Source organism: Leishmania braziliensis, chromosome 2 (genome assembly GCF_000002845.2).
Source record: "Leishmania braziliensis MHOM/BR/75/M2904 complete genome, chromosome 2".
NCBI lineage: Eukaryota > Euglenozoa > Kinetoplastea > Trypanosomatida > Trypanosomatidae > Leishmania > Leishmania braziliensis.
In genome coordinates this window covers 29993-57599 of record NC_009295.2, presented here as the reverse complement: position 1 = coordinate 57599, position 27607 = coordinate 29993, and the positions used below count along the sequence as shown (strand labels likewise).

Below are 27607 nucleotides of genomic sequence, written 5' to 3'. Positions count from 1 at the left end.
CCGTTGCCTGATGTGTTTTATTTGGTCGCCCCATACGCGCCTCGCCAGGGTGCGCGAGTGCCCAGTGCCGCATGTGCCTCCTTCGAACTATTGCTTCACCTCACTGCACACCTCTGCCCCACACCATTGCTCATTACTCACGCGCTCTGCGTATTTTTCAGTCAGCCAGCTGCAGAGGGAGGAGAGCGCAAGCGAAAACCCACAAGAGAGAGAAGTAGCGAGGCAAGGAGGCGAGTAACGAAGAAGCCACTAGAGATTGAGATTGAGATTGAGATTGAGAGAGAGCTCGCGAGCTTACTCCTGGCACGCTCCAGGGAAAAGCGTACGAGCCTAACGGTAACACACCCACACACACGCACACACGCACAGAGAGAGAGATACGACACAGATTCGCCGTGTTTATCGACGCGGCCCCCTTCCCCCCTTCCCCCTTTCCCCCTTGCTCTCTCCCTCTGTTTCTCCTGCCCGTGTTCCTTTTCATTCGGGCTCTACAGCTCTGTTGCGCTTTGTCGTGCTCGGCGAGCCTCCTTCTCTCGCCGAGGAACGTGTCCTGCGCACCACCGGTGACGACGTGGTAAAAGTTCAGAGGCGCACTGGCGGGCGTACTTCATTTACCTCCGTGTGAGGCAAGCAGAACAACGAACGCGCGAGGACATAGGCTCCGCCTTCTCTCTCGCTCACCCCCCTCCTTGCTGCAAGGGCAGCAGCGACGAGGCCAACATCCCACCTCCCACGCATCACTGGCCAATTCACCTGGCAGCCGCCCTCCTCCCCCGACCTGCTCAGTCTCTGCAGACATGGAGTCGTTTCTCGCCAACGTGGACGGCGCGCGCCTCAAGGCGCAGCTAAACAAAATTATCGCAGATGTGAACGCCGTCACGTCCGACGCGGCCGCGGGTGTTTCAGCCAAAAGCACCGAAGAGGCGGGTCAGTGCATTCTCGAGTTCGCGAAGTTTTTCGTGTCGGTAGCAGAGCAGCACGGCACCACTCCACACGCTGTTCTCGGCCAACACATCGTCTCCAACGTGCTTGTCTTCGTGCTAGAGCAAATTGTAAAGCCAAACCTCATGACGTACTGCCGCGTCGCGGAAAAGAATGCCGCAAGCACCGTGGCTGTTTCTGGGGATGCCATCAATGCAGCACGCGGTCGAGCGGCGCAACTCCGGTCCGGGACTGCCTCGGTGGCCACCGGACGTCGTGACGCGCTGGAGGCGCGACGGCGGCGCCTGCGGGGCGACATTATTCGTCCCTTCACCCAACTCTTCCAGAGTCTGCACACCTCACTCGCGGAGGAGGGTGAGCCACTAATGTCGTGGGGCGCGGGGGCTGGCAGCACCACACTGGGCGGAACACGGAGCGCCACTGCCTTGCACGCTGGTGGCGTGCATGACGAGCTTCTGGCAAGCGCATCGGTTGGCGGCGCTCCACCGAAGTCCTCTTCGATGTCGGAATGGTTTCACAGGGGTGAGCAGCGCGCAGGCGAACATGGGGCCCCGGAGGATGTCTGGGGTAGGGGCGACGATGCCCACGACGACGGTCTGTATCTCAGCAGCTTCCGTGGCGAGTTGAGTCAGGCGCCGCTGCTGTGGAAGAACGCGTCCCCGCTCAGTATTCTCTGCAATCACATTCTCGAAGTACTCGAGAGTGAATGGCTTGTCGCTGTGGTTGGCGCTGACTACGCGGGACTTCTGATCGAGGTGCTTCGGTGGTCCGGCTACGCCCGCCTGATCACGCCAGCATTCCTGGTGCGTCTCTCACAGCGCCTTGCCACGTTGATACAACGCGTGTGTGTGGAGGAGGAGACCAACACTGACGTGTTCATGGTGGCCCCGAACCTCGTAGCTCAGGAAGTGCCTGGCGGGCGACTCTGGGTAGCTGCGCCATGCGCTGACGACGCATGCGTGTATGCGCAGGTACTCATGCGACTCTGTGCCCTTCCGCAGATCACCACAGCCTACCCGCCATCGTCGTCCATGGCGGCTGATGGTGGCAGGCATGGGGATGGCGATGCCTTAGCGGCATTGACGTTGGTGCGGCGAGTGATCGAGGTGGTGAAGGAGCGGCATCGGGCCCCGACACCGGATCTACGGCTAGAGGCCTACTGTATCGCGGTGCTTCGTCAGCTTTGCCATCGGTTTCGCTACGACCACCCCACCGCTGCCCGCGCCCCGGTCGAGGTGGTAAAGCTGCTCTGTGACTTCTTCTTCCTTCCGCACCACACGCCCCGTCACGATGTGTGGCGGCTGGAGACGATGCAGTTTATGACAGTCATACTCTCCGTGGCATTTGCCGACGTTGTAGGCGAGGAGCTGTGGCAGGACGTCCACGCGCACAGCCGCCGTACAGTCGCTGATGCGGCGGACGCTGTGACAGCGATGGCATCGCCGGCCGCACACGACATGCTCGACAGAGCCGAGACCAACGAAGGTGTCGACTTGGTTGATCGAGGAGGCACAGCCGGTGCTGCAGCTGCGTCGAGTGCGTTGCTGCGGCCGCCAACGAGGAACCTCCTTGTTCTCCTTCACCAGTCTGTGCTTCCGACGATGCACCTTATCTTCACACAGCACCGACACACATACAGTTTCACCTCTCGTCGAGAGCTCTTCAGCTTTCCCTGCTCGCCATTGCAGGAGGTATTCGACTTTGGCGCCGTTGTGCTCTACATCGCATCTGCCACGCATGGTGCCTACTGTCGATGGAAGGCTGCACGGGAGAATCGTAGCCGCAGCGGCGGCGGGCACACCGCGCGCTGTGGCATGGTAGTCGGTCAGGCGAATGACGAGGCGGAGGATGACGAGGACGAAGAGAAGACGCGGCACGACTGCACCAGATCTCAGGCGAGGCGAGCAGACAAGCGTCTTCGAGGGATTGCGCCAGACTACGTCGACGCGAGGGATGGAGTAGTAAGGGGCAGTACCGATGATGCGCCAGACGCTCCACGAATTCCGCCACCGGCGACTCCCCACCCTGCTGAGCTCCTGGTTGACGCCCTGCAAGAGGAGTTTTTCATGCCTGCTGGGCCGCTGGAAAGCGACACCGTCGCTACTACTGCTAGCTCCAGACACGATGACCAGCAGCAACCTCCGCAATCTGCCGTCACTCGTGCTCGACGGCGAACCAGTGGCGCCCCATTGGTACTCCGCTTCGGCAGCTCGAGCATCCGTACCAGCAGCGCCACTGTACAGGACGTCGTATCCGACACGGCTCTCTTCCTGCTGCATCTCTTTGCCCAGCCGTGCGCGACGCTGCGGGTGCCGGAGACCGTCGCCGACCGCCTTGTCGAGGATGTGCTCCTTCCACTGTGTGGTCACTTTAGGCTTCGACTGGGGCCGCTGCTCCTCGCGGCGGTGAAGGCGGTGGCACCGCACTGCTGTCTTTCGGCGCAGCACTACGCCTTCGCGGTGGTGGCGCGGCGCTCTCTGCCGACGGCGGCAACGCCAGCGGTTGCGCCTTGGGCGGGCCGTACGGGCGGTGTCAGTGGCAGTGCTGCCTTGATCGTTCGGCATGACGAGGACGCGCTCGCTCCGTCTGAGCCGGTCTATCAAGTGCTGGTCGTCCTGCTCGAACAGCACCTCCACCGCCGGTACGAGGTAGCGTTGTCTTCAGCAGCACCAGATAGTGCGCCGAGGAGCGGTGGTCTTGCGGGTGCCTCCGGCAGTGGGCATCTACCGGTGTTGTCTGGAGCTCTGCTGAGCGGCTTACTGGTTTCCTGGGGCGATCACCATCGCGCTCTCATTCAGCGCGCCGTTGCGCAGCTTCGTGCGTGGGAGCGGGACATGCGTCGCGTATGCGAGGGGGTAGGCGCAACCGCATCGCCCACCGGTGTGGCTGGGGAGTCTACGCGGCTGGACACTACCGTAAACGCTGAGAAGCGCTCGCACGCCGTGGGCGGTGTCTACGACGCGCATCTTCCCGTGCTCTCCGCCTCGCTGGTGCTGCTGCTCACCCGCTTTGCTACGCTGGTGCAGTGCACACGGCTGTGGGAGATGACCCTCCCCCCGTCCCCCTCCACCCAGGTAGACTCTGGGACGATGGAAGCGGAGCCGCAGCGACCCCACGTGTTGGACGACGATCACGCAGGGGACTTCAGCGACGGTCCTTCGGGAGACATCGGCCTCCTCTTCTTGTGCCATGCAGCCGCCAATACAACGTTTTTCTTTGGCTCTGCGCAGGCCATTGCACGCGCATCGGATGGTGGCAGCGGCAGCAGGGACGTGGCCGGTGGAGGTGCACCCTCCGTCAGGCAGGCAGGCGGCGTCGGCGCTGATATCCTGGCGGCAGCAAGCGTCTCCCTAGGGGCGAGGAGCTCGCTGAGCGGAGTCGATACGATGGCACCCCTCTCTGCTCCTCAGTTTATGGCATGGCTCGACTTAGCGGAGACCTACGCATGCACGGCACTGCGCATGTGTCTCGCGCGCCAGCAGGTGGCGGAGCGGATGGGGATGGCGGCCTCCATGCAACTTGGCCAAGGGATAGCACTGAACGGCATCTCCTCACTCCCCACTTCATCCGAGGCCATTGCACCCCGCCTGCGAGGCCCCCTTCGCTATGAGGTGAGCGCCTATGTTGAACACGTGTGTACGCTGCTCGATGCGGCAGTGACGTCACCGTCGTCACACGTCCCTGGAGTGCTCTGCGACGCAGCTGACGCGCAGTGGATGCTTCGGCTGCCATCCCGAATGAGGACCGGTCGCGCTGATGTGCAAGACGGCAGTGTCTCGGCGGAGGACGTGGCGGCCGAACTGGACAAGGATGGGAGAGCAGGCACGGACGTGGCTGCGTTCAGCATAGGTGCGTCAGAACACCCGTTGCCAGCACCTCGCCGACCAGTGCCACGGGCGTTTCAGATGATGTTGACACTGAGTGTGCAGGCGTCTGTCGCATGGCTTATGAGGCGTGCCCAGCTGAGGCACGCCCTCGCAGAGTCGACGGCTGCCGTTGTATTACAGCATGAAGCCAACCACAATGGAGGCGGTGGCCCACCAGATGCTCACACCGCCGTGCGACTGGGCTTGGACGCGTCATCGATGGCGCTCCCGTTGAGTGTACAGTGTGTACAATTTTTGCATCTCTTACTGCGGTGGCGGCGCGCTGGACTCTGGTCACCACCTGAGAAAAACGCGTGCGCACGTCACCTCTCCGATGCAGCGGATGAACGTGGTGTTGCTACTGCTGGGGTGGTGAAGGACACACCACCTGTGCACTCAGTGGCGGGTGGCACAAGGCTCAGCGCAGCAAGCGGGTGCCCTGAGGGCGCTACCGAGGTTGGCGGCGGCACCGCCACTGACCTCGACGTAGGCGAAGAGGCCTCGGCCGCTCGTGCAGATTTGTGTTTGCTGTGCGCCTCTCCCAACCTCTACGCGGCGCCTCTCTCTCTGCTGGAGCGCTTCTCTGCTGCCGGCGGCGGCCGCCTCTACTACGCAGTGCTGTGGCTGTGTCATCATGTCGCGACAGAGCTCGACCACGCACATGCGGTTGACGCGTCTTTTCCGCTGTGGACGGCTTTGCATGTCATGTATCGCGATGTCGGCACAGTTCTGCTGGACCCGGCCTTTGCCTGTGTCGACCCTCAGCGCACGATTGTACAGTTTACCGCCACGCTGACTGCGCGAATCTTCGAGGATGGCGTGCGTGGACTCAGTCGATGGCGCCCCTCTAACCCAACCTCTCGGGAGGTGTCGCGCATTGTGGCGGTATCGCTGTACCTGTCGGTGGACACGCTGCGCACCGTGCTGCAAGCCTGCTCACGCACGCGCATCGGTGCCTACACTGCGGAGCCACTAGCGGACATCTCCGCGATTTGGCGCACCGTTGTGGTCATACTGCAGGAGCAGTCCCTCCTTGACGCGGCTAGTGCAGATTCAGACGCGGCACGCAGTGCTGCTCGAGGACGCAGCGAAGGCGATACCGCAGCCCTGGACGATGTCGTACTGCCGAACCAACACCGACTACTTCAAAAATTCCCTTTCCTGCCGACGGTGCTGCTGGCGCTCCCAGCTATGCTGCGCCTCCTGGCACTCCTCGGCTGCTTGCCGCCACAGCAGGCGAGTGCGTCCACAGGCGCCGCTGCAGATGGGCAATGCTGCCGGGCTGTAATACAGGTCCTGCAGGTGCTGTTTGCGCGCTACCGCTATCAGCTGGGCCCAGGTCTATGCAGCGGCCTCCTCTGTGGCGCCGTCGCTGACATCCGGTGGTCGGTCCAGCGCCGATGTCCTGCGACCATATGGGACGGTGGTGAGCAGCAGGGCTGGCAGGGGTGCAGCGAGGCAGTCGCGTTCCTCTACGCACACGGGGGCCGCCTTTTGGAGCTTTGGACAGCTCAGCTCACAGACGACAGACGCGTGGATATGCCAGTCTGCACTCCTGCCTGGCAGTGCGCGCTTCTTCAGGCGGCCTTCACGGTGCTGCCACGCTGCGAGCCAGCCGTGGCTGAAGTGCTGGGCCGCTTTTCTTTTGAGTTTCTCGCCGAGAAGACGCCGTATGCGGTTCGTCACCACGCGGCGCTGCAGGTCGGCGCGTTATTCCGCGCCTTTTCTGCCCGGCGCGCTCAGGTGTTTCGCACTCTCCTCACGAAGGCACGTGACGGCATGTTTTCCTCCACCCAAACACTCTGCTCGACGAGCCTGCTGGCCTTGTCAGAGGCCGTTCGAGCAGCTCCGGAGCTTCTGGAGGACGTGCTGTACACCCTGCTTGAGTGCTGGGCGACCCGCGGTTTCACGCACCATCGACTCGTGGTAGAGTGTCTTGAGCGGCTGTCGGCGTGGGTGCTGGAAGGCGCCGCTTTGGAGGTGACACAGGTGAGTGGCGCATCGCTGCCGCGCTCGCTTCCCTACACTCACCTATGCCGAATGCATGTCCGGCCCCTCCTTTTCATGTGGCTGTGCGAGTACCGCCATCCTCAGACAGCGCTGCCGGTGGAGTGTTTCGGCTACGCGACCCAAGCCGCGTTTGTCGAGCATCACCTCTCCGAGCTCTCCCCTCTGGCGCTGCTGCTCATGACCGAGTCGACGGAGGCGCAGTGGTCCCTCTTCGCGACGCGCCGCGGCGGGGGCGATTGCGCGGCCGTCTCCGCAGACAATGCCCTCTACGAGCAGCTGGTTTCCATATACGCTGATACGCTCGCGAAAAAGATGCAGGAGGAGCCCAAGCGTGCTGGAGAGGCGCTGACTGCAGCGAGACGACGTCGTCGAACGGAGGTAGGCGGCAGTGAGGCGACCGCTAAGCAGGACGAGGCCACGGCAGTGGAATCACAGCAGAGTGCCGCTAACCTGCCAGACGTGGCAGCTCTCCACCGCCTCGCTCCTCTGTGCCTGCTGCTGACGTACTTACCAGACATTTTGGCGCAACTCCTCGTCCTCACGTCTCACGCGCTGGTGCCATCTTTTACTGGTGACGCTGCGGGTCTCGTTCACCTCGGAGAAGCAGAGGACTCCCGCAAACACATCGGCTGGCCCCGTCGTGTGAGCCACGTGGAGACTGCAGCCGAACTCCGCAGCGGTGGCGGCGCCCACTCGAGTCATGTAGACGCATCGGACTTGACGCCAGCGTGGACTTCTGTGGCACAGCGGTGCTTATACTGGCTCGAGGCCCAGTTCAACACGGCTGAGGCGACGTTGTTGGTGCAGAGCGTGAACCTGGTTCTCGCTGGCCACCGACACATGAGCGGTAGTTCGGCACAGCCACTGTTCAGCGCCGCCGCCGCACGGGCAGTCTTGTGTAACCCCACCACGGCGTCGAACGCAGCGGAAGTGCTCCTCTTCTACCTGCAGCATCGCAGTGTGTGGCCACACAAGCGAGCTGCGTTCGACGTGCTGCTCGCTGCGCAGGCAGATGCCGTTATAGAGGCCTTGGTGGGGCTTCACCGTCCCACTGCCGAGCCAGAAACACTTGTCTACGGAGCACCTGAGCAGCTGCAGCGCGCTCTCTCCTGGGTGGCCGAGAAGATCACCTCCGTACCGTTGCTGAGACTTGTTGGTCATGAGAAGACTGGTATGCTGCTCGCAAGCTTGAACGAGGGCCGTGTGGCAGCGAGTGCTGAAGAGGACCCAACGCAAGGGTCGACCCCTGGTCAGACTTCGAGCGACCCAGCAGACTGGGAGGCGTATTGCCTCTCCTTGCTCGTACCCCCTGCAGTAGCGCCCGAAGGTGAGTTTAACTCGCCAATGATTCATGAGCCGAATGCAAGGCGATCTGTCGATCCTGCGTTCCTCACGGAGGACGTCATGACAGGGTTTTTACTGCAAGGCAACGGCACCTACCTCTACGCACTCCTGCACGCGGTGTACCGCAGCAGTGCGGCGCGGTTGTCTCTGGAGCTGCAGTTCCGCGCGCTTCAGCAAGTATCGTTGCTAGCGCACATTTCCACTCACTGGTGCTCTGCTCGTGTGCTTGCTGAGCCACATGCCCTGCGGCTAGTGCTCACCCACCTTCTTCATTGCCTTCGGCGCTCCCCTGCGGCGGCGGCGCGGCGACTTGTCTGCGGCGCGCTGCTGCATGTCTGGCAGGTCGCCCGAATCGGCTGCCGTAACATTCAGCACCCCAGATGGGAAGGGTCTGCACCAGCATCCCAGCTCCGCCACTGCCGACTCATACTGGCGCGCAGCCTTGCACCTTTGGCGGTGGTTTCGCCGCTGATTGCCTCAACGTGGGCTGCGCTGTGCCGCAGCGACCCAGACCTGAAGCGATTTGACTGGCAGCAGGAGGCTCTCGCCTATCTTGGCACTGAGAGTGGGCGTGTGACGGGAGCCGCCGGCGAACCAAGCGCTGACAATGAGAAGCTACAACCTGCGTGTCGCGTCGTCGACGTGGAGGAGCCCACGGATGACGAAGCGGAGAAGAATGAAGAGGATGCGGCGCGCAGTGGAGGTCTTGAGGGGTCTGCCGGCGTTGACTGCGGCCTGGAGCTCGAGGGGGAACAGTGGCCCTGGACGGTCTACGAGGCACATCGATCTTCGTTTTTGGCGCCGCTCTCCCGCACGCGTGCGCGCATCCGCCTTTTGGGGCTCCGGCGACTTCTTCGCTACGTCTCGGGGCACGACGAGGAGTGTGGTGGGGACGAGCCGGAGGACGCCCGGGATGCTGTGGAGGGATCGGGCGGCAACGTGGACGTGGACAGGCTCACCTCACCGGAGGGCTGTGCTGCTTCCATGCAGATGCGCCTCGCGTGCACTGGCGCCACGCCTCTTCCCCCCGCACCGCTGCTCCAAGATGTTACTGTCGCTGTGGACTCAGCTCAGTCGCTGCTTGTACGGTGCCTGCGTGTCGCATCGGTGTGCCTCCGTGCCGGCCACGTACCACCGGCTGCCGGAGGACCTACTGTGCATCGTCACTCTCGCGCTCGAACGTGCGGCTCGCTACGGCCAGCTGAGTTATCCGCGCTCGAAGTTCGCGCTGTCATGCTGGACACCATTCAGTATCTCTACTTCCTGTGCCACCTCAACATGGCTCCCTCCCCAACCGAATACGCGGCCGCACCGGATCGGCCTCACTTTCTTTCACCAATGTGTACGGCCGGAGAGGACACGCACGGTGCCAGCGCAGCAGGCCTGCAGATGCTGATTGAGGACGCGGCATCTGAGCAGCTACTCGCCGCCTTTAGGCTACTTCGCGCACTCTCGCTCTGTGTCGTGTTGAGCGGAGAGGCAGCCACGCTTCCTCGCTGTGCGGCGGCCGTATCAAGCGTCTCCTCAGCAGTGGGCTCTGCAGTAGAGTGGCTGAGGCATGGCGCGCCACTCGACGGCTCTTTGGTCGGCACGCGCCTCGCGGCAAGCGAGTTTGCGATGACCGAGGACGGCTTCTCAAGCGGCCAAACTGCAGAGGGCATCGTTGCAGAAACTCTGGCACGTGCGTACCGGCATCAGCTGAGCACGTTGGAGCAACTCGTCTGGTGCACTGATGCAGACGCCGCCGAGCTGGGAAGGTGCGCGCTACGCACGTGGGTGCTGTGCATCGCGTTGAGTCTGGAGAAGACAAATGGGGCGGAACTGACAGGATCTGCAGGGACTCTGTCAAGCGTTGACGAGGCAGTTGCACAGCTTATTGTGAGCGCGTGCCTGCAGCAGGGCACAGTGCCATCCGTGGTCGCCGGGGAGCTTGCCGGGACGAGGGGCGGTGTGCCACTGGCATCTCTGAAAGCACGTGTCGGTTCCTCTCTTCAGCGGCGTCTTGTGTGGGTGACTCGTAGTAGCATGTGCGGCTCACCGGCACATCCACGGCACGGCGGAGGTGACGTGCTAGATGGTGCTGCTGACGCCTACCTCAGGAGCTCGTCTGTGTGGGCCCCGCTACGGCTGTGTCCGCCAAACCAGTGCGCCTTTCTGTGCCGCTTTGTCCTCGCCGCTGCCAACACTTATGGTATGCTGAAGAAGAGTCTACTGTGGGCCTCGCTAGTGCCTCTGCTGATGGCGGAGTTAAGGGCTGTCGAGGGCCCTGTGGAGGTGCCAACGTCCACGACTGGGTCACCTGTGTGGGACATCGATGCCGTGAGCGTGACGTGCAACAGCGCTGGCCGCCATGTGCGCATTGCGGAGGAGCTGCTTCTCCCTGTGCTGCTGCATGCACTGTGCTTGCGCGAGAGCGAAGGGCATCGTGCAATTCGACAAGAGTGGAGCCGGCAGCTGGATCGGCACGTCTTTCAGCAGGCGGAGCGCTGCGCGCATACCGCACGCCTTTTCCTTCATGTTCTTGAGCAGTGCCGTGTGGTGCTACTGCGCGCCACGCGCCAACGTGGCCTCAAAGGAGCCACAGTGGTGCCGCCTGGTCGTGCCAAGGCAGCCCCCTGTTCCCTTGCAGGAGCGGCCTCAGAGGACGACGCCCAGGTCGAGGCGGTTCCTTGGCCATCGATCCTCGGCTCTGTTCCGTCCTTGCAGGACATGCAAGAGTGCTACTGGCTCGGCGACATTCCTGCAGTACGCCTTGCTCGTGCTGCGGAGCAAGTAGGCGAGCCGCATGTTGCTCTCCTCTTTTCTCAGCTCAGCGGCGAGTCTCTTTACGGACCGCGAACCGGCGCTGCAGCGCTCTGTAAGGAAGCGGAGACGACACGATCGGTCGTGATGCTTCGCGATGGTGCCAGTGCCAGCGAAGCGGTGCTGACAGTGTCAAGCGCACCCTACTCGGTGCTGTTCCCGTTTGCCAAGCCTAGCGACTATCCCTCCAGCGCGTCTGTGTCGCACGCAGGCAATTCTGGCGTAGCCCGCAGCGGTGGCCGCGCCCGTGAACGTCACGACGCAGTACGGCAGAAGACTCGATCGTTTGCGGAGGACATATTCGACTTGTACGCGTCGGTGCAGGAGCAGCTGGATCTGGATGATGTCGTGGGGGTCTCGCTCATGATGCGCTTGCAGTCCTGCACACACACTCGACCACCTAGCAACGCTGTGCGATGGAGTCTCTTGATGGGCAGCAGCAATGCAGCTTGTGCAAGCTTCCTTGGCGCGGAGCGCAGTCGTTCCAGTGGCAATGTCATCCGCCGCGTCGCGCGTTACCGCGAAAGTGGCGTCCCTTCCGCAGTGTCCGCTGGCAGCGGGGTGGACGATGAACTAGGCGCTGCCCCTTCCGCGGCGGCTGCCTGGTTGGACGAGCTGCGTTTCTTGGAGGAGAGCGAGACCCGCCGCACCAACAGCAGTCTGTGGAGTGGTGACGACCCCAATGCTGGCGCGGGGGTTGATTACGAACTCGATGGTGCAACTACAGATGCCGCAAGGCGCAGTGTCGCGCTGCGGAGTGACGTGCAGGGATGTCGACCCGACCCTTGGGCAGCACACTTACTGCGTGCTGCGCTTCTCCTTCAGCACGGCTTTCCCTCCACGGCATTGGACGTTTTGCTGAGCCTGCATCCGGTCAAGCGGCAATGCGCAGCCGCCGTGTGGCATCGTAGCCACAGTGGCGCTGAGGAGTGTAGCGTCACGGGTGACGTGGTGCGCAATTTCTGTGTTCCTGAGAGCGCGGCCGGCAGCGGATCGACAATGCCAGAGGCGGCCGCTCTTTTCACAGGCACAGCCGGTGGTGCCGTCCACAACGCTGCTGCTGACACCGACACGGTGTCGTCGTGGACGTCTGCTCACGAGGCATCGCTGCAGGCCTTACTCGCTGAGGCCGCCTGGAAGTGCGGCCGGTGGTCCCGTGGCAATGGAGACACTCCCGACTGCCCCAGCAACTGCCCAGCCGAGGGCGTGCCACGCGCGGTGCTCGATCGCCTTTTGCTGGGCGGGAATACGGCGGCGCCAGAGTCCCGTGCAGCGCCATTGAGGTCAGCGTCGTCTGGGGCGTTTTACGTTCATCTTCTCAATGCTTTTGTTGCCCTCACGAATGGGCAACCGCTGTTGAGCGTGCAGCACGTCCGCCGCGCCGAGTCGGCCCTGCGTCAGCGGCTGTCACCCAGCGCCTTTGTGGCCGTTGTCATCGCCGCAGAGGCGCTCAATGAAGTACGCGACTGCGCGGTGCGCTTCATGGCAGCCCATTCAGCTGCGGGGAAGCGCAGTACGGGGGCGCCATCGCGTGGTCGTGGCGCTGCGCTACAGTGGAAGCAAGGCGACTGTGTAGTCAAGCTTCCCATGTGGCTTCAGAGCATAGCTGGCGGCTCGGTAAGTCGAGGGCCAGGCAGGGACGCTGCCGAGTTGGCGACTGCACAGGTGCCGTCCACTGTTGAATACACCTCCAGGAAGCTGCTGAACTCCGTACGCCACGCGTTGTGTCAGGTCTACGGTGATGGCGCGGCCTGGTATCAATTTATGCTTGGTGCGACAGAGCAGGCGCTGTTGAATCACGACGCGGCAACGGCGCACCGTTGGCTGAGGGACTGGAAGGAGCAGCACGCCAGAGGTATGGATGGCGAAGGTGGCCAGGCATCGCCATCATCAGCGATCAGAGACACCACCACCGCAGAGTCATGGGGTCACGAGGGCCAAGTGGGTCTAGTACTCCGTACGGCACAAGTTGCCTACGGCCTCGGCAAGTGGCAAGAGGCCTTAGCACTTCTTCAGCCAGCAGCAGCAGCAGCGGCGGTGCCCGGGGAAGTAGACGCCACACACTCTAATGTCACCCTACTGCGTACCGCACCCTGGCATGCGCCCCAGGACCCGCGCGTGATACAGCAGCTGATGCTCTGGCACAGGGAACTCCAGCTGCTGCCGCCGTCGCAGCTCGTACGTGATCCATTTCTATCTCGTGCGGCGGCTTCTGACAACAGTGGCACCTGCAGTTTCTTGCTGGCGCGTCTGTGTCACACACTCGCAGACGACATTGCCGCTCGATTGACAAGCCACGAGCATCAGCAGCTCTGCGAGAGCGTGGAGGAGTCGAAGCGGCTCAAGGCGGACCTGGAAGCGCAGCTGGAGGCGGCGACGCAGCCAAGCATGGGACGGGCTGCTGTACCACTTCACCGTCCGCCCGGTGTGGCGGAGCTCGGTGCGACGGCTGGGGCCACGACTGTGGCGGTACTGCTTGGGCAGGCAAACTCCGGTAGTGTGGCACCTCTGAGAAGAGTGCGTGGTCGCTCTACTGTGCTTGATGGGACTGTTGGGGCCGTACCATTGGTACTCCTCAGCGAAGACCAACTGCGCGTCATACGGCGACGCATTCGGGAGCTTGCAGCTGATATCAAGCGGCTTGAAGACGAGTGGCAGCGCGAGAAGTCAAACTTTGGACTCTACCGCCGCAGCGCTCTAAACGCCTACTCACGGTTTCTACAGTTTCACCAAGCGGCACGGCAGGGTGCGGCTCGCGGCGTCACCGGACATGCACACTGCGGCGCGGCTGCCTCCCCGGAGGTGCAGTGCCTGCCGGTGGACCATGAGGAGGACGTTGTGCACGCTGTGTTTGGGTTTGTGGAGCTCTGGCTGAGTGTCGCAGACATGGAGCCGGGCGGTGGCGAGGTGTTGAGCAAAGTGCTTGACAAAGCGGTGGAGCGAATTCCAACCGCAGTGTTTGTGCCTCTGGCGGGGCAGCTCACTGCGCGGTTAGGTGGCCAGCATGAAGAGGAGCGGCTGGCCTTCCTTGTTGCGCGGATCGCGCGTGATTACCCGATGCACATCGTGTGGCCGCTGTTGGCCCTCTACCACGGCCACACATTCGCCAAATCGCGAGAGGTCAACACACTGCACATGGCGGACGAGGCGAAGATCACGGCAGCGCGTCAGCTCCTCGCTGGGCTGGTCTCCGCACAGAGCACAGACAGCGGCGCGAGTCGCATTGACCACAGAGCATCGCCCGCCGCGCCGCTGTCGACCCAGATCCAGCACGCACAACTGCTGAGCTCAGCGTACCTGGAGCTGGCGTTTGACCGCAGCGCCACCACAGCTCAGACGGACAAGCGCCACACCATTGGCAAGGACTTCATGTTGGTCAAGGATGCGTGTCATTTGGTGATCCCCCCACCCAGCTCCGTGGACCCCTCCGTCATGCCTGCCGTCGCTGGAGGGGCCGCTCTCGCGGTGCCGTGTGTGTCGCGGTATCGCAACTACTTCACGACGCCTGGTGGGGTGAACGTGCCGAAGGTGCTGCAGTGTGAGCTGAGCGACGGCACTGTCGTCCAGCAACTACTGAAGGCTGGCGACGACCTGAGACAGGACGCACTCATTGGGCAGGTCTTCGCCACCGCCAATCGTCTGTTTCGTCGGCGCTCAGCGACGCGGCAGCTGCACATTCACACCTTCACCATTGTGCCACTGGCTCCAACGGCCGGGATCCTGCAGTGGGTGGAACACACCATTCCACTCGGCGAGTACCTGACGGGCCGTTATACAGGGAGGGAGGAGCTGCCTGGCGCTCATGAGCGGTACTTCCCTGGTGAGCCGACCACGCGGGAGTGCCGGGCGCAGCTGCAGAACGCCCCGCAGAGCAGCAAGTGCAAAGTGCTGCTGAGCCTGTACGAGAAGTTCACACCCGCCCTTCACTACTTCTTCTTGGAGGAGTACTCATCCGCCCCGACGTGGGTGGATCGGCAGCAAACCTTCACCCGCAGCGTCGCTGCCTCGAGCATCGTGGGCTACGTGGTCGGGCTGGGCGATCGGCACATCAACAACATACTTCTGCAGAAGGGAACGGCAGAGGTGGTGCACATCGACCTCGGCATCGCCTTCGATCAAGGCAGGCTGCTGCCCGTGCCGGAGCTCGTCCCGTTTCGGCTCACACGCAACATCATCGACGGACTCGGTGTGCGTGGCACGGAGGGAAGCCTGTGCCCCTGTGCGGAGGCAGCGATGCAGCTGTTGCGCGGCAAGCGTGAGCTAATTCGTACGATATTGAGCTCCATCATGCACGATCCCTTGGCGCGGTGGGTCGTTGGCTCGCCAGCGCACTCGAGCCGCGTGATAGGTGACGGCGCCAACACCACCAGTGGTGACGGAGTCGGTGATGCGCCACAGTGCAGCAGTGCACGGCAACCTGCGCCTGTGCGGACGCATGGCAGTAGTGCCGATGCCGCCCGCACCCTTTCCCGTATCGATGCGAAGCTGCGCGGCTACGACGGTGGCGACATACTCAGCGTTCCAACGCATGTGCGCAGGCTGATTGAGGAGGCGCAGCAAGTGGAGCGTTTGGCGGTGATGTTTCCCGGCTGGTCACAGTGGGTGTAAGCCGCGGCTGAAGAGATACGGATGTGTGGCGGGCTGATCTGCGGGGTGGAGGTGGCCCGATCTGCTCTAGCTTCACTTCCTGATGCCTTTTCAGCTTCCGTGGCGATGGCGACGCGTGTTTTTCATTTGTGTCGTGGTGGCCGAGCGCATGAAGGGCAGGAGGGAGGGAGGGAGGGCGAGAGAAGGCTTCCGTGGCTGCGTGGGAGGGCTCTGCATTCTCCAAAGCTGCCTGGGTGCGGCTTCTTCTACACGGGGGCCGTGGTGCCCCCTCCTCTCTTTCCATGTGATGGCGAAGGCCCCCCACCCCCCGCTCCGTTGATGTGCCGCAGACGTTTTACTCAACGAAGGCGTGGGCGTTCGAGTATTTCTGTAGTCGCCCAGCGCTTCACAGCTGCCCGAGGAAGGACACACAATTGATGCACTATACGCCGCTGAGGGAATGCGCCAGCGTTGCCCTTATCACGGAGTACGTGTATGCTACATTGAGACTGGCGGCTTGTCCTGCTTCACGCGCTCTCCCTCCCCTTCTCTGCAGGACTCGGTCTCTGCCCACCTTTGGGGGTCTCTATGATACACCCAACGCTGTTGCATCTCCTCAAACACGGCCATATTTTAGCGTCGGTCCTGCGTGGATGCCCATTGCCCTTCCCTCTCTCTCTCTACGATGATGTATCCCCGCCCCCTCTCTACTCTGCTTCTCCACCGATCTCATGCTGGCTGTGCCGTTCTCTCTCTCTACCCTCATCCAGTCTCTTTCCCCTCTTAACTCGTGGACAGAGACAAGGCGGCGTGGAGACAAAGTCGCACGAAGAGAGAGAGCGCGCCTTCCTCAACTCGTCTTCCTCTCTCAATCCATCGCCCACCAGGTACGGCCGCACACACGCGCAGGCAAGTCAAAGAATATATGTTAAAGCAACTAATGCGTAACTAAGGATCCCGCAGCCCCTTCCATCACCACCACCACCATCACTGCTACTGCCAAGGGCGACGTCAGCTTTTCGCTCCTTTCTGTGCCCCCCCCCCCTGCACGCTTCCTCCGCAGCAGCTGGCCGGCTACGACTTAAATTTCACCGTCGCCGTCGGCACACGACCGACAGACCCGGCGCACTGTTCGCCTAATCCAACAAGGACAGCAGCCTGTTGAGTAGCGAGCGAGGCGCGTAGAGTTGACCGCGTCTCACTTTTCCCCTTTTTGCGTTGTGTTGGAACACTCACGCACGTGTGCGCGGCGTTTGTCGGCCCCCCCTTTCGCCTCTCGCCTCCCTCTCCTTTCCCTGTGGGATTCACAACCGCCTTCGTCAGCACACGCGCGCAGGCACACATACACACGGCGACTGGTCGAGGAGCGCAGCCCAGTCAGTGCTGCACTGGAGGGTATCACGGCTGCTTTGTTTTTCCCTTTTAGGCTTTCTTTGCTGTTCGTCGGTGGCTGCTTGTATTCTTTCCCTCGTTGCCGTTCGCTCTACTGGTCGTGCCTGTCCTCTCCGTCTGCCGCCCCCCCTCTCTCTCTCCCTCGTTCTGCCTGCACTTACTCCTCTGGCTGGGTTGCTCGCGTCCGCTTACCCAAGTGGGCTCTGTCGGCGCCGTATTGGACTCGTTCGTCTGCGAGCGCGCACGCTTGTTTGTCTTTTTCCTCTTGTTGCGCTCTCCGCCACCGTTCGAGGACGTCTGCCAGCAGGCGCACCCTCACCGCGTGCGTTCTGAGCTCGCTTTCTTTTTTAATTCTCTCCCTCGCGCGTCTACACCGGGTGCAGCCATGCCAAGCCCGGAGAGCTTTACGCAGGCGCTGCAGCTCACCCACAGCTTTGACATGAGTGTTTCTTACAATGCACGGCTCGAGGCGGAGCGCTACCTGATGGAGCTGCGCGAAAGCGCGGAAGGGCTGAAGTTGAGCTTTCATATCATCAGCAACGAGGCGGCGGACGAGCTGCGGTGCTTCTGGGCTTTCAACACAGTCATTCATCACCTCCCAATGCTGGCAGCCACGGTTGACGCTGTGCAAGCGCAGGAGTTGTACCGTACACTCTTGTTGTTTATCCACCGTTACCTCTTCGAGCCCCGAACAGTGGCGCCGGTGGACTACGTTATCAACAAGCACGCCCAGATGATGGTGGTGGGGCTGCAGATGTTCTACCCAGCGCGCTGGCAGTCACTTTTCGATGATCTGTTTGAAATGCTCAGCCGCAGCCCGCCGAGCCCCTATCCCCCCACTGCTGATCTGGTCACCGTGTACGTGTTGCGCATCTTCGAGTACATCGACGAGCGTGTCGTGTGCGCACGGGATCGACAGGAGCGCGACAAGCAGCAGCAGGCTCGCAACATGGAGTTGAAGGACGCGATGCGAGAGAGAGTCATTCCGCAAGCAGTGGCTATGTGGTACAACATACTCCTTAGCGATGCCCGTGTGCGCAACCCCAACATGGCGAAGCTGTGCATGACCGTAATCCACACGTACATTGAGTGGGTTGATGTGGGCCTCTTCCTGACGGCGAACTGGATCAATCTTCTCCACTTCCTCCTCGCTGCGCCGCCCTTGCAGGTGGCGGCCTGCGAGTGCCTCTTAGCGCTGGTGGAGAAGAAGCAACTCCCTGGCATGAAGATGGAGTCCCTCAGGACCCTAAGCGTAGTAGACTCGCTGCCGCGCATGGTGTCGCTGTTCGAGCTGCCGCCACCCTCGGAGGCGGCGGTACTTTTCATCGAAGCGGTGGCCAAGTTCGCCGTGGCCGTAGCCGGTCAGTTTCTTGCCCTTCTGGAATCTTCCTCGTCGCTCGCACAGCAGCAGCCGGCCACCCACTCGGCTGCCGTGGTTGAGGTGAATGGTATGGTGCTACAGGACCAACCCTTCACCGTCACGACAGACCTCCTCGACGGGCTCGCCGGTGCGTTGCATACCGTTGTTGCGCAGGTGATTCGAGTTCTCCAGCTGAACCTCTTTGACGTGCGCGACGCGCTGTTGCCCTTCCTGCAGGTCTACCTCAAGAGTACGTACCTGCTAGAGTCCGAGGCAGTCGAGCTCCTCGCGACGCTTTTTCACCAAACGAGAATTCCCGGCGTGGTCTACCACGAGGACCGTGTCTGGGAGGACTCGGTGATTGATCAGCGGAGGGCGCTGCATAACTTGCTGAGGCTGCTGCACCGCCGTCACCCTGGCATAGTCATGCCACACCTTCACAGTGTCTTCTTCACCGGGCTCAATCGGCTGAACGAGGGTGGCAGTGTAGTGAAGACGTCTGCGTTGAAGGATGACGCGGACTTCACAGACCCTGAGGTGCTGGAGGCGGCGCTGCGGTACCTCTACGAGATTGGTGAGTCCCTCCATCTTGATAGCCTCAAAGACCCGAACGATACCGTCACACAACTACTACAGCGTCTCCTGATGACGGAGGCAGTGGCCAGTGGTGAGGCCACGTGTGTACACTTGGCCTTCTTCGAAGTGCTGAGTCGCTACTACCTCTTCTTCACGTACCACCCGCAGTTTATTCCGCTGTTGCTCCAGCGGCTGCTCCTGCAGCCGTGCGGCGTAGTGAATCGCAGCGACCCCGTACGAGCTCGTATCTGCTACTTATTTGGCTACCTTGTGCAGGTGCTCAAGGGCCAACTTGTCACCTACGCGGCAGACATGGTCAACGCATTGCACAGTATCGTCACGACCGCGCCGCAGCTGCAGCCCAGCGATCGCCGCGAGCTCTACGAGGCAACAGGAATCCTTCTCAGCATCTGTAGTGAGGAGGCGAGGACCGCTCCTGACAACAGCTCACCGGAGGCGCTGCGACTGCTCGCTGCCTCCGCCACTCTGGACAGCTACGGTGCTACTGTGCTCTCCACTGCCGTGCTCACAGAGGTGGCGACGCTGCTGGGTCGCAAAGCAGAGCTTGTGCGCATCGTCGTGGGCTCAGCGCTGCACTCCCTCCAGCAGGCCAGCGTCTCCTGTCCTGCTATGAACGGCAACGCGACCGGCTCTAGCAATCTTGCTGCTACTGGGAGTGTCGGGGTAGCAGACCATACCGTGGCGGATGTCATCTCCTTCCTGAGTGCTCTAGCGAAGGGGCTTGGTAACACGGAGAGCAGCACCGGCGCAGAGCTGGTATCGGAGAGTGGCGTGAACAGCTCATCGGCGTCGTCTCCGAATGGCTCCGTGGGTGAGCAGTTGCCCATGTGCAGCACCCCCAACACGTCCAGCTTGGCTGTCGGTGGGCCTCTCACCGCGTGTGGTACGTCGTCAGATGCCCCGCTCAGCACCTTGCCAGCGATGTCAAGAACAAACGTGCTTGTTGCGCAGGTGTTTCTGCATGTGACGCAGCGGGTGATGGAGGTCTTGAACCATCTGGCGGGCAGCTCCACGGTGCGCGAGAGTGTAGGGCAGCTTTTTCATCAGCTCATCAATACACTACCGTACGAGATGCTGCGGCCGTACATTGAGGAGTACGTCGCGGTCTGCCTCAACTGGATGGAGACCATACCGGAACTTGCAAAGTTGCTGCGGCTGATGTTCCAGTACGCGAACAAAGCTGGCAATCGTGGCGTGCTTTCTGTTGCGCGGCTCACCTCACTGCTGTGGCAGCGCCTCTGCGTTGTTGGTGAGCTGAGCGAGGCGTCTCCGGTGGTATGTCTGGGTGTGGTGAGCGAGAGTGCACGAGAGCGGGTCAGCCTGTACAAGCAGTTCTTCACTTTTCTCTTCAGTGTCTCCGCATGGGGCTGCGTTGCAGCCTTTGGGCTCATGCCATCTGCATGCTGGGTATCAATTCTGCGGCAGCTGTGCTACGCACTGACGTTGCCAGCCGAACTGGAGCTGCCCAAAGCGGCGCTGCAAGTGCTGGAGAAGCTCACGCAGGAGTTGACAGATTCCGTTGTCGCTCAGGCAGTGGCCCAGTACAGCAGCGCCGCCGATGTAGTGGATGCTGCGACGGCTCAGCGGAATCAGCAAATCTTCCGGGAGTGCCTCCTGCAGGAAGCACTGCCGACAGCCTTCAGAGCACTAACCGATCTTTCCTTCGACCTCGACGACGCCAAAAATTTTCTGCTGATGGGTGAGGTGCTACACTTTTTTCGGTTGTTGGTGGCGCGGTATGGTGACCCGGCGATGCAGGTGCTGTATGAACGCGTAGCGCCGTATGTGGGTGAGGCGACGGCGATGGAATGCTGTACCGTTATACGCGACCAACCTCGTGTTAACGCGGCGCTGAAGGCAAAGATGAAGCAGCTGCTGAGCCACGTGCATGCATCTCGGCGTCAAACTCCAGCACATCTGCTGGCGTGATCGCCACAGAGGCGTGGCAATACGAGATTGCCGCAGTTGCAGGACCGTCGAGTAACCTCAGAGAGTTCTACAGGGGCCGTGCAGAAGTGCAGGTCGTGAGTCACGCAAGGGAGCCCGGTAGTTTTGCCAATGAGGAGATTGCGGGGGAGGAGAGAGCTGCGTGTTTGGCGAGATGTTGAACTTGCGAGGTGACGCCGCACAGCAGCTGGCAAACAAGGGGGTGGGGAGGTCACTCGCACACATGGTACGCGTGTGACGCTGCACGTCTGTGTGTATGGTGGCAGCCCCTGCTACTGCCTCAGCAGCTCATCTCCACACGTGTGCACCGTGGTGAAGCTGCGCCTTGGACGGTGAATGCTGGGGGCCAACCTTTGCCCTCCCTCCCCCCTTCCTCTGCGCCGCTGTCTCCTTACCCTCCTCCTCGTCTTCTCCTACGCCAGCAGGGATGAGAGGGCGCCGACTCCCTGCGGGGAAAGCGCATCGTTTTCTTCTGTCATGTGTGCGCATCCTCTCCCGGGAGGGGAGGAGGGGGGGGGGGCGCATACCGGTGCGGCGAGATCGCGCGGAGGAGGGAGAGGGGGGATCGGGTTGTCTGTGTCCCGTGGGCGCGGTATCTCCTGCTCGACCTGTCAGCGTTGCTTTTAGCAGCCCGTTTCTCGGAGAAGGGGGCCCCGGTGGCCCAGTGGCCTCTTCTCCCCCGCACCATCTCCGCTGTCGATGCCTCCTGAGTGCGTGTCCCGCCCAGCCGAGCCCCTTCTTCTTTCCACAAGGGGGGGGCGTGAGACAGTGCGCGGGAGGGGCAGGGTGGCACCGCACTCTCCCCCCTTCGCTAGCCCCACCACAGGGTGTGTGCGTATCGCTGCTCATGCATAGCAGCTGCTCTCTACTCCTGCTGGCCTGGCCTCGGTGTGAGCGTCACGCACGCACACACCGCCCAGGAGGCGGAGCGATCGATCCGACAATGCAGAGTCGCTCACGGCCTCGAAGTCTCTCTCTTTCTCTCGCTCTCTCCCCCTCTCCTACCCCCCTACCCGGCGTTTTCGGTTGACACAGAGCGTGCAAGAACGAGCACAGAGTACGGAGGAATGACAGGAGGGAATAGAGTCAGACGTACAGGCGTCACTGTTGTCTTTCACTGTAGTCTCGTCTAAGCCACCTGCTGCCTGGCACGCCACCACACGGCATGTGCTACCAACGGATACACGCACCGGTGTTTCAGCAGTGAAATCACTGGGCTTTGGAGTCGGCATCTTTGGGGTGTTGTGCATTTCTCTCACACGCGCACACTAAAGTAGGCGGTCTGCATGCGCTGCGCGGGCTTGTTGACGTGGTGATCTAGCACTTACATTGCCCCTTATCCGCGTGCTTTGCTCTTCAGTTATCCTCAACTCCTTCCGCCATTCTTCGCCGCTCACACACACTCTCTCTACTCCTCCCCCCTCTCGCGCGCGCATCGTACTGCACGTGAATTTACAACGCCGGAAGGCAGACCTGCTTTGGCCTCATCGCCCACTCACAGTCCCCGCATAGCTGCACAACCTCAATTTCTCTTTACCCACTCTCCCCCTCGTCGACTTCTCCACCTCCTCTCATCAGCCTTTACGCAGACGCAAGTACGGCGACGGGCAGCATCGAGGTGCGCGCTTTCATTCAGGAGTTGCCACGCTGTAGTTCGCCTCCCACCCACCAGTTGACCTAGTCGACCACCCCACACAACGCAGACGTGGTGGGGGGAGAAGTACGCGACGCCTTGCCGCTGCTCTGTGACCGTGAGGAGGGCAGGGGAGGCGTCAGAGAGAGAGAGCGCCGGACAGACAGCAAAGTGAGCGAGCGAGAGGAAGCGGGGGAGGGGGGGGGCACTGACAGAGGCGACCGCTTGGAGAGTTGAAGCTGTCGAACACGACTTGCGAAGAAGGCGACATCTGCCGAGCAAGTTTGGAGACGTGCGCGGCATACCTCGGCACATCGAGCTACCCGGGCGTGTGCGGTCATGTAGTATGGGGACATTGCCGAGTCAGAGTTGAAGAACAGCGGAGTCTGATACGAGCCGTATTGCATGAAGCTACTCGACGCCTGCAAAGGGTGACATCGCCTCCTCTCTTCTTTCTCCCCTCACGCATCGTGTTTTTGCCAGTCCTCGGAGAATGCAGGAGGCAGACATCCCCAACCCTAACTTCTTCCCCTTGGGCAGGGACGGCGGTTGGCCGTGGCCGCGGCAACACGGTTCGGTGGGGCAGAGCGGCACATCTGCGGGGGACGCCGCCGGGCACGGAGGCCGGATAGCGGCGCCGCTGTCAGGGCGACACGCGCCGGTCGCCAGTGGGGCAAGTGCAGCGGAAATGCGCGGGATGGCGCACTGCTCCCCACAGCCTCGCGCCGGCGGCCTTCGCAGCGCTGCGCGAGGAGTCGCGGTGAAAAGCAGCGGCGACGATGACCCACTGAATGTGAACACCAGCAGCACCTCCAGCTCGACCACCTCGCTACAGTGGCGTCACCATAACCCCTACCGGACAGCCTCCACCACCACTTCCAGCCCAGAGCACTCGCCCCGTGCGTGTCACTCTGGAAGCCCTCTTGCATTACCGGGTAGCCTCGCCGACATCCGCAGCAGTGGCTCTGCGCCTGCATCGCCGCACCTGAATGCGGTTCTTAATCCGCACGCGTCTCGCAGCAGCCGCGGGGCCGCGTCCGATAGCGAGGCCCCGTACCGTCTTCAGCCAGCATCGCCGAGCAGATCCGGGCACGACCCCGGCACCTTCTTCTCTCCGAAGGCTATGCAGGCACGCGAAACGATGTCGCGTACCTCTTCTGCTGTAAGTTGCCTCAGCAGTCATTACAGCTGTAGCGACCAGCGGCACAGCAGCAACACCGGGCTCCTTCCCGACGTGGGCGTAGTGACAGGCGGCACCTCGAGCTCTGGCGTGTCCCTTATGCACACCTACCAGTTTCACCTCGACACGCATGACCAGAGCGGGGCAGCATCGTCGTCCGCAACGGCGCGGCACTCGTACACAACAGTGGACCATTTCTTTGAAGAGACAGGCGGCTTTCCTGTCGATGCAGACTTCGGGGCCGACAGCTACAATCGGCGGCGCTCTGGTGCTTCGCGCAGCTCTCCGGATGACATGGGCCATCACCAGCGGAGTGGCGGTACTGACAGCTGGTACGACAGCGGCGGCACCGCACCCCCCTCCCTCAACGCGACTGCGCGCCACCACACACCCGGTCAAGCCTCTCTTCGTCTTTCCAGCATTGGCTGGTGTGCACGCGTGTCTTTGCCAAAGGGAAACGTGCATGGGCAGAGCCCAATCGACTCTGTGGGCGCCTCTGGCACCGCGGGTGCGGATACGAGCATCGGGCAGACCGGGTCATCGGCGGTGCAGGGGCCTCACAGACCCACAAAGCCACCCTCAGCGATTTCCTCGACCGAGGCGATGCGCGAGTGGCAGCAGGCTTGGTTGAGTGCCGAACCGAATGACAGCGACGGTGTGCCCACCATGCCGTCCTACATGGACTCTATTTTGACACCACCAGACCTCCCCGAGGTGGAGCAGTGCAGGCATGCCAACAACCATCAGCACCACCAGTATCAGCCGCAACGCAAGCCAAACGCTAGCCCCGCAGCTCCGTCACCCGTCATCAGCTCAGCCGCAACGCCGGGTTTCACCGTTTCCCAACTCACGGAGCTTCTAGAGGCGCACCGAGGGCGTACGCACGGTGGTGGCGGTAAAGACGAGGCGGTAGATGAGGTTAGGTGTCCTGCGGGGTCGCAGTTCTCCGTTTACGATTCTGGCATGCGACGACACTACCTCATCAAGAGCGAGCAGGTTGCCATCACGCGTGGCGCCATTAAATACGCCTCTCTGACCGAGCGCTACGGCAGCCAAACGCGATTTCGCTTTCAGCTGTGCAACCGCTATCTACACCACCGCTGCTCCAGCGCGGCGGAGTGCCAATACATCCACAGCCTTTTCGTCTCGACGGCAACGCAGGTGCATGTCAACGAAAATGGCATCACTACCTACGGTGTGCGCCAGATGATCCGTGAGGAGCTCGCTGGGGGCCGCAACACGCTCGAGTACCCTACCATCACACCAGGCATAGTCTTCGCCGTCTACCCCCCAAACCAGCTTAACAGCTTCCCGCAATTCATACTGTCGGAGCTAATTCTGCAGACTGAGGGTGCTGTGCAGACGTCCCAGGCACTCAGCGGAGACGCAGCCCACGGCGCTGAGGCCACCATCGTGCGCCCACGACACTGTGCGCACTTTCAGTTCAAGCGCATGTGCAATTTGGGCGCTTCCTGCCGCTTTATTCACTCGCTGGTTCCGTTCGTGCAGGGGCTGGTAAATCAGCCACCACTGCCCGCGTGTGTCGACTTGAACGCCCTCAGTGGCCTCGCTGCCGGTGGCGTTCTCCCCTCTGCTGTGTTTGACGGCAACGGTAGAGAGGCAATTTGGGGAGTTGGCGGTGCAGGCGGGACAAGCGTAGCCGTGCCGCGACCGATACGCAGTCAGTGCGTCCTGCCTGTGTGGCCGAATGTGGTGGGGACTGCGCAAGAGGCGGCGCTTTCGCCGCTGCTGCCACCACCGTCGGCGCTATTATCTAGGCTTGCAGTAGCGATGGCGCGGTGTGGCAGGATGAATGCTGTCTACGAGACAGATGACCACGCGACTCAGATAGCCCCGCAAGGGGTTCCACAGTATGTTAACAGCACTAAGGTGTGTGCGGCGGGTGCACCGCTGTATCCGACAGTGGCGCCCATTGATGTTGCAGAGGTCCGCGGTGAATCAGTGGTGGTGATGCCGCCTCCACACGAGAAGCAGCACGGTGCCACCGCAGCGGTGGGCCTCCACGGCAGCTGCGCCCCCCCCAAACAGCGCCGTGGCGCTGCTTCAAAGGAGATTTAATACAGCGCAGCTGCGCCGAGGGCACAGACGACGCTGACTTGCGAGTAGCGATTCTTTCACCTGCTCTTGTAGATTGTCACGAGGCGCCTCGACAGTTTCAGCGTGTGGAGGAGCGAGGTGCGCTTGTCTTTGCCCTTCCTTGCTCTTCCCTCGTTTTGGTCACTCTTCCCGTTACACCTGGCAGCAGGAGCAGCTGCGGTGGCGTCTCTCGCGTTGACGATATTTTCTCCTTTCAGTTGCATGCGGCGTCGCCGACTCCTTTGTTGTTCTTCTTCTCCCTCTCTTTCCCTTCCCGTGTTTCTTAATTCCCCAGCTTGTTCCCTCACGCGTATGTGTCGATGTCTATGCGCTTCGGTGTCTCCGCATGCTGATGTGCGAGCAACTGTGCCTGTGTGTGTGTGTGTGTGTGTGTGCTCGTATGTGGATACACGCGCAGGTCTTATTCTTCGTTTCCCCTCACTTCCTCACCCCCTTTTCAGTGCCGCTGACTTTGGCTGTACTGTGCGGCGATGGGCATTTCTCATTCTCTGCGTGCGCTCGTTGCACCTCTCCTCTTTTTCTCTGTTGCCCTCCGCCTTCCATAGTCCACTCCCCACTCCGCCTCTATTCGATAACATCACCCCCCCTCTCCTCCTTCCCACCATGCAGCCCCTGCAGCCCATGCTCTGCTCCGTTTCCTTCAGCAGATACCCATGCATGGGGGGGCCTTCTCAGGGCGCAGAGGCCTCTGTCGATGGGTCGTCACGCTTTCCCCTCCCCCATACTTCCCCTACGCACCGCTCTGCGCGTGGGGGACCACAGCAGCATAGGCGAGGGGGGTCGCCTTTTTCGGTTGGTTGTGAGCCCCAGCGCTCAGATGGAGGCAGGGAGAGCGCGCGCACTTTCCGGCCATGGTGTGGGTGCTCGTGCGTTGGATATTCGGGCCACGGCGTCGATTATTTTGTTTGTGTGTGCGTCTCTTGATGTACCCAAAGTACGATGGAGGGAGGGCAACAACGCAACCGACAGGTCAGTCGAGGAAGAGACGAAGCACGGGGAAAGAGTCACGCACACACACACGCCCTGGAGCAGACGGGGACACTCTCATCTCTCTCTCTCTCTCTGGCTCGGGCTGTGGGGTTTTATGTCTCATCTTATTCTTTCCATGTGTTGTTCCCCGGCGAGGAAAGCGACGACCTTCTCGTGGATGCGGTGATCTGCCCCCCACCCCACCCCCCACTTTGCCTCTCGCCGCGGGCTGCGCTCTTACGATCTGTAGCGACCTTTAGGGGTCTCCTTCGGCTCTTTCCCTCCCTTCTCCCTCCACGGCAACGTCATCGCCTCCTTTCTCTCCGCCTTTTCACCATTTCTTTGCCGTTGTCAGGCGTAGCGGGTTTGCCGTGATGCGAGTCGAGAGCACCCGTGACAGCAAAGTGTCCCTCATTTGTTTTACTTCGCGTGTGTGCGTGTGTGTTGGCGTCTCGCTCGTACGGCTTCTCCGATAATGGCGCTTTTTCTTTTGTCCTCGTTGTGCTCTCTGCTGGCTGTTCGGCCCGCGCCGCTTTCTGCGGCTATGGAGGCATGCGCCCCTCCTCTTGCCTCGCCTCTCCAGTAATGAAATTGGCCTCCGGTGTCGCTTTACTGCTGCTGCTTCTTGTTCTCGTGCCGGCAGCAGTCGTGCGGTATGTCACGCCACACCACTTCTCCCTCCACTCTCTCACGCTCACACACACGACTCAAGAGAGGCAAGTAAGTGAATACACAAGGGACCCCTGCTCTAATTTCTCTCTTCCACTGGTGCTTTATTTCGACTGCGTCGATCCCCCTTTTCGCTGCTTCACCAGTGAACTCTGTTTTCACCTCTGTGAGTGGCAGCGGCTCCGTCTCCA

General features: G+C 61.7%; 3 protein-coding genes across 3 annotated transcripts; all 3 read left to right on the top strand.

The window, feature by feature from the left end:
- Nucleotides 1-797: 797 nt before the first annotated feature.
- On the top strand, nucleotides 798-15572 carry LBRM_02_0130 (putative phosphatidylinositol kinase related protein; the record flags this gene model as incomplete). Its single annotated transcript, XM_001561476.2, has 1 exon — nucleotides 798-15572. The coding sequence occupies one exon, from the start codon at nucleotides 798-800 to the stop codon at nucleotides 15570-15572; it is 14775 nt and encodes a 4924-aa protein (XP_001561526.2).
- A 1756-nt stretch (nucleotides 15573-17328) lies between these two features.
- On the top strand, nucleotides 17329-20829 carry LBRM_02_0120 (exportin T (tRNA exportin)-like protein; the record flags this gene model as incomplete). Its single annotated transcript, XM_001561475.2, has 1 exon — nucleotides 17329-20829. One exon carries the CDS (start codon nucleotides 17329-17331, stop codon nucleotides 20827-20829), a length of 3501 nt encoding a protein of 1166 aa, XP_001561525.2.
- A 2144-nt stretch (nucleotides 20830-22973) lies between these two features.
- Nucleotides 22974-25739, top strand: LBRM_02_0110 (conserved hypothetical protein; the record flags this gene model as incomplete). Its single annotated transcript, XM_003722891.1, has 1 exon — nucleotides 22974-25739. The coding sequence occupies one exon, from the start codon at nucleotides 22974-22976 to the stop codon at nucleotides 25737-25739; it is 2766 nt and encodes a 921-aa protein (XP_003722939.1).
- Nucleotides 25740-27607: the final 1868 nt, after the last annotated feature.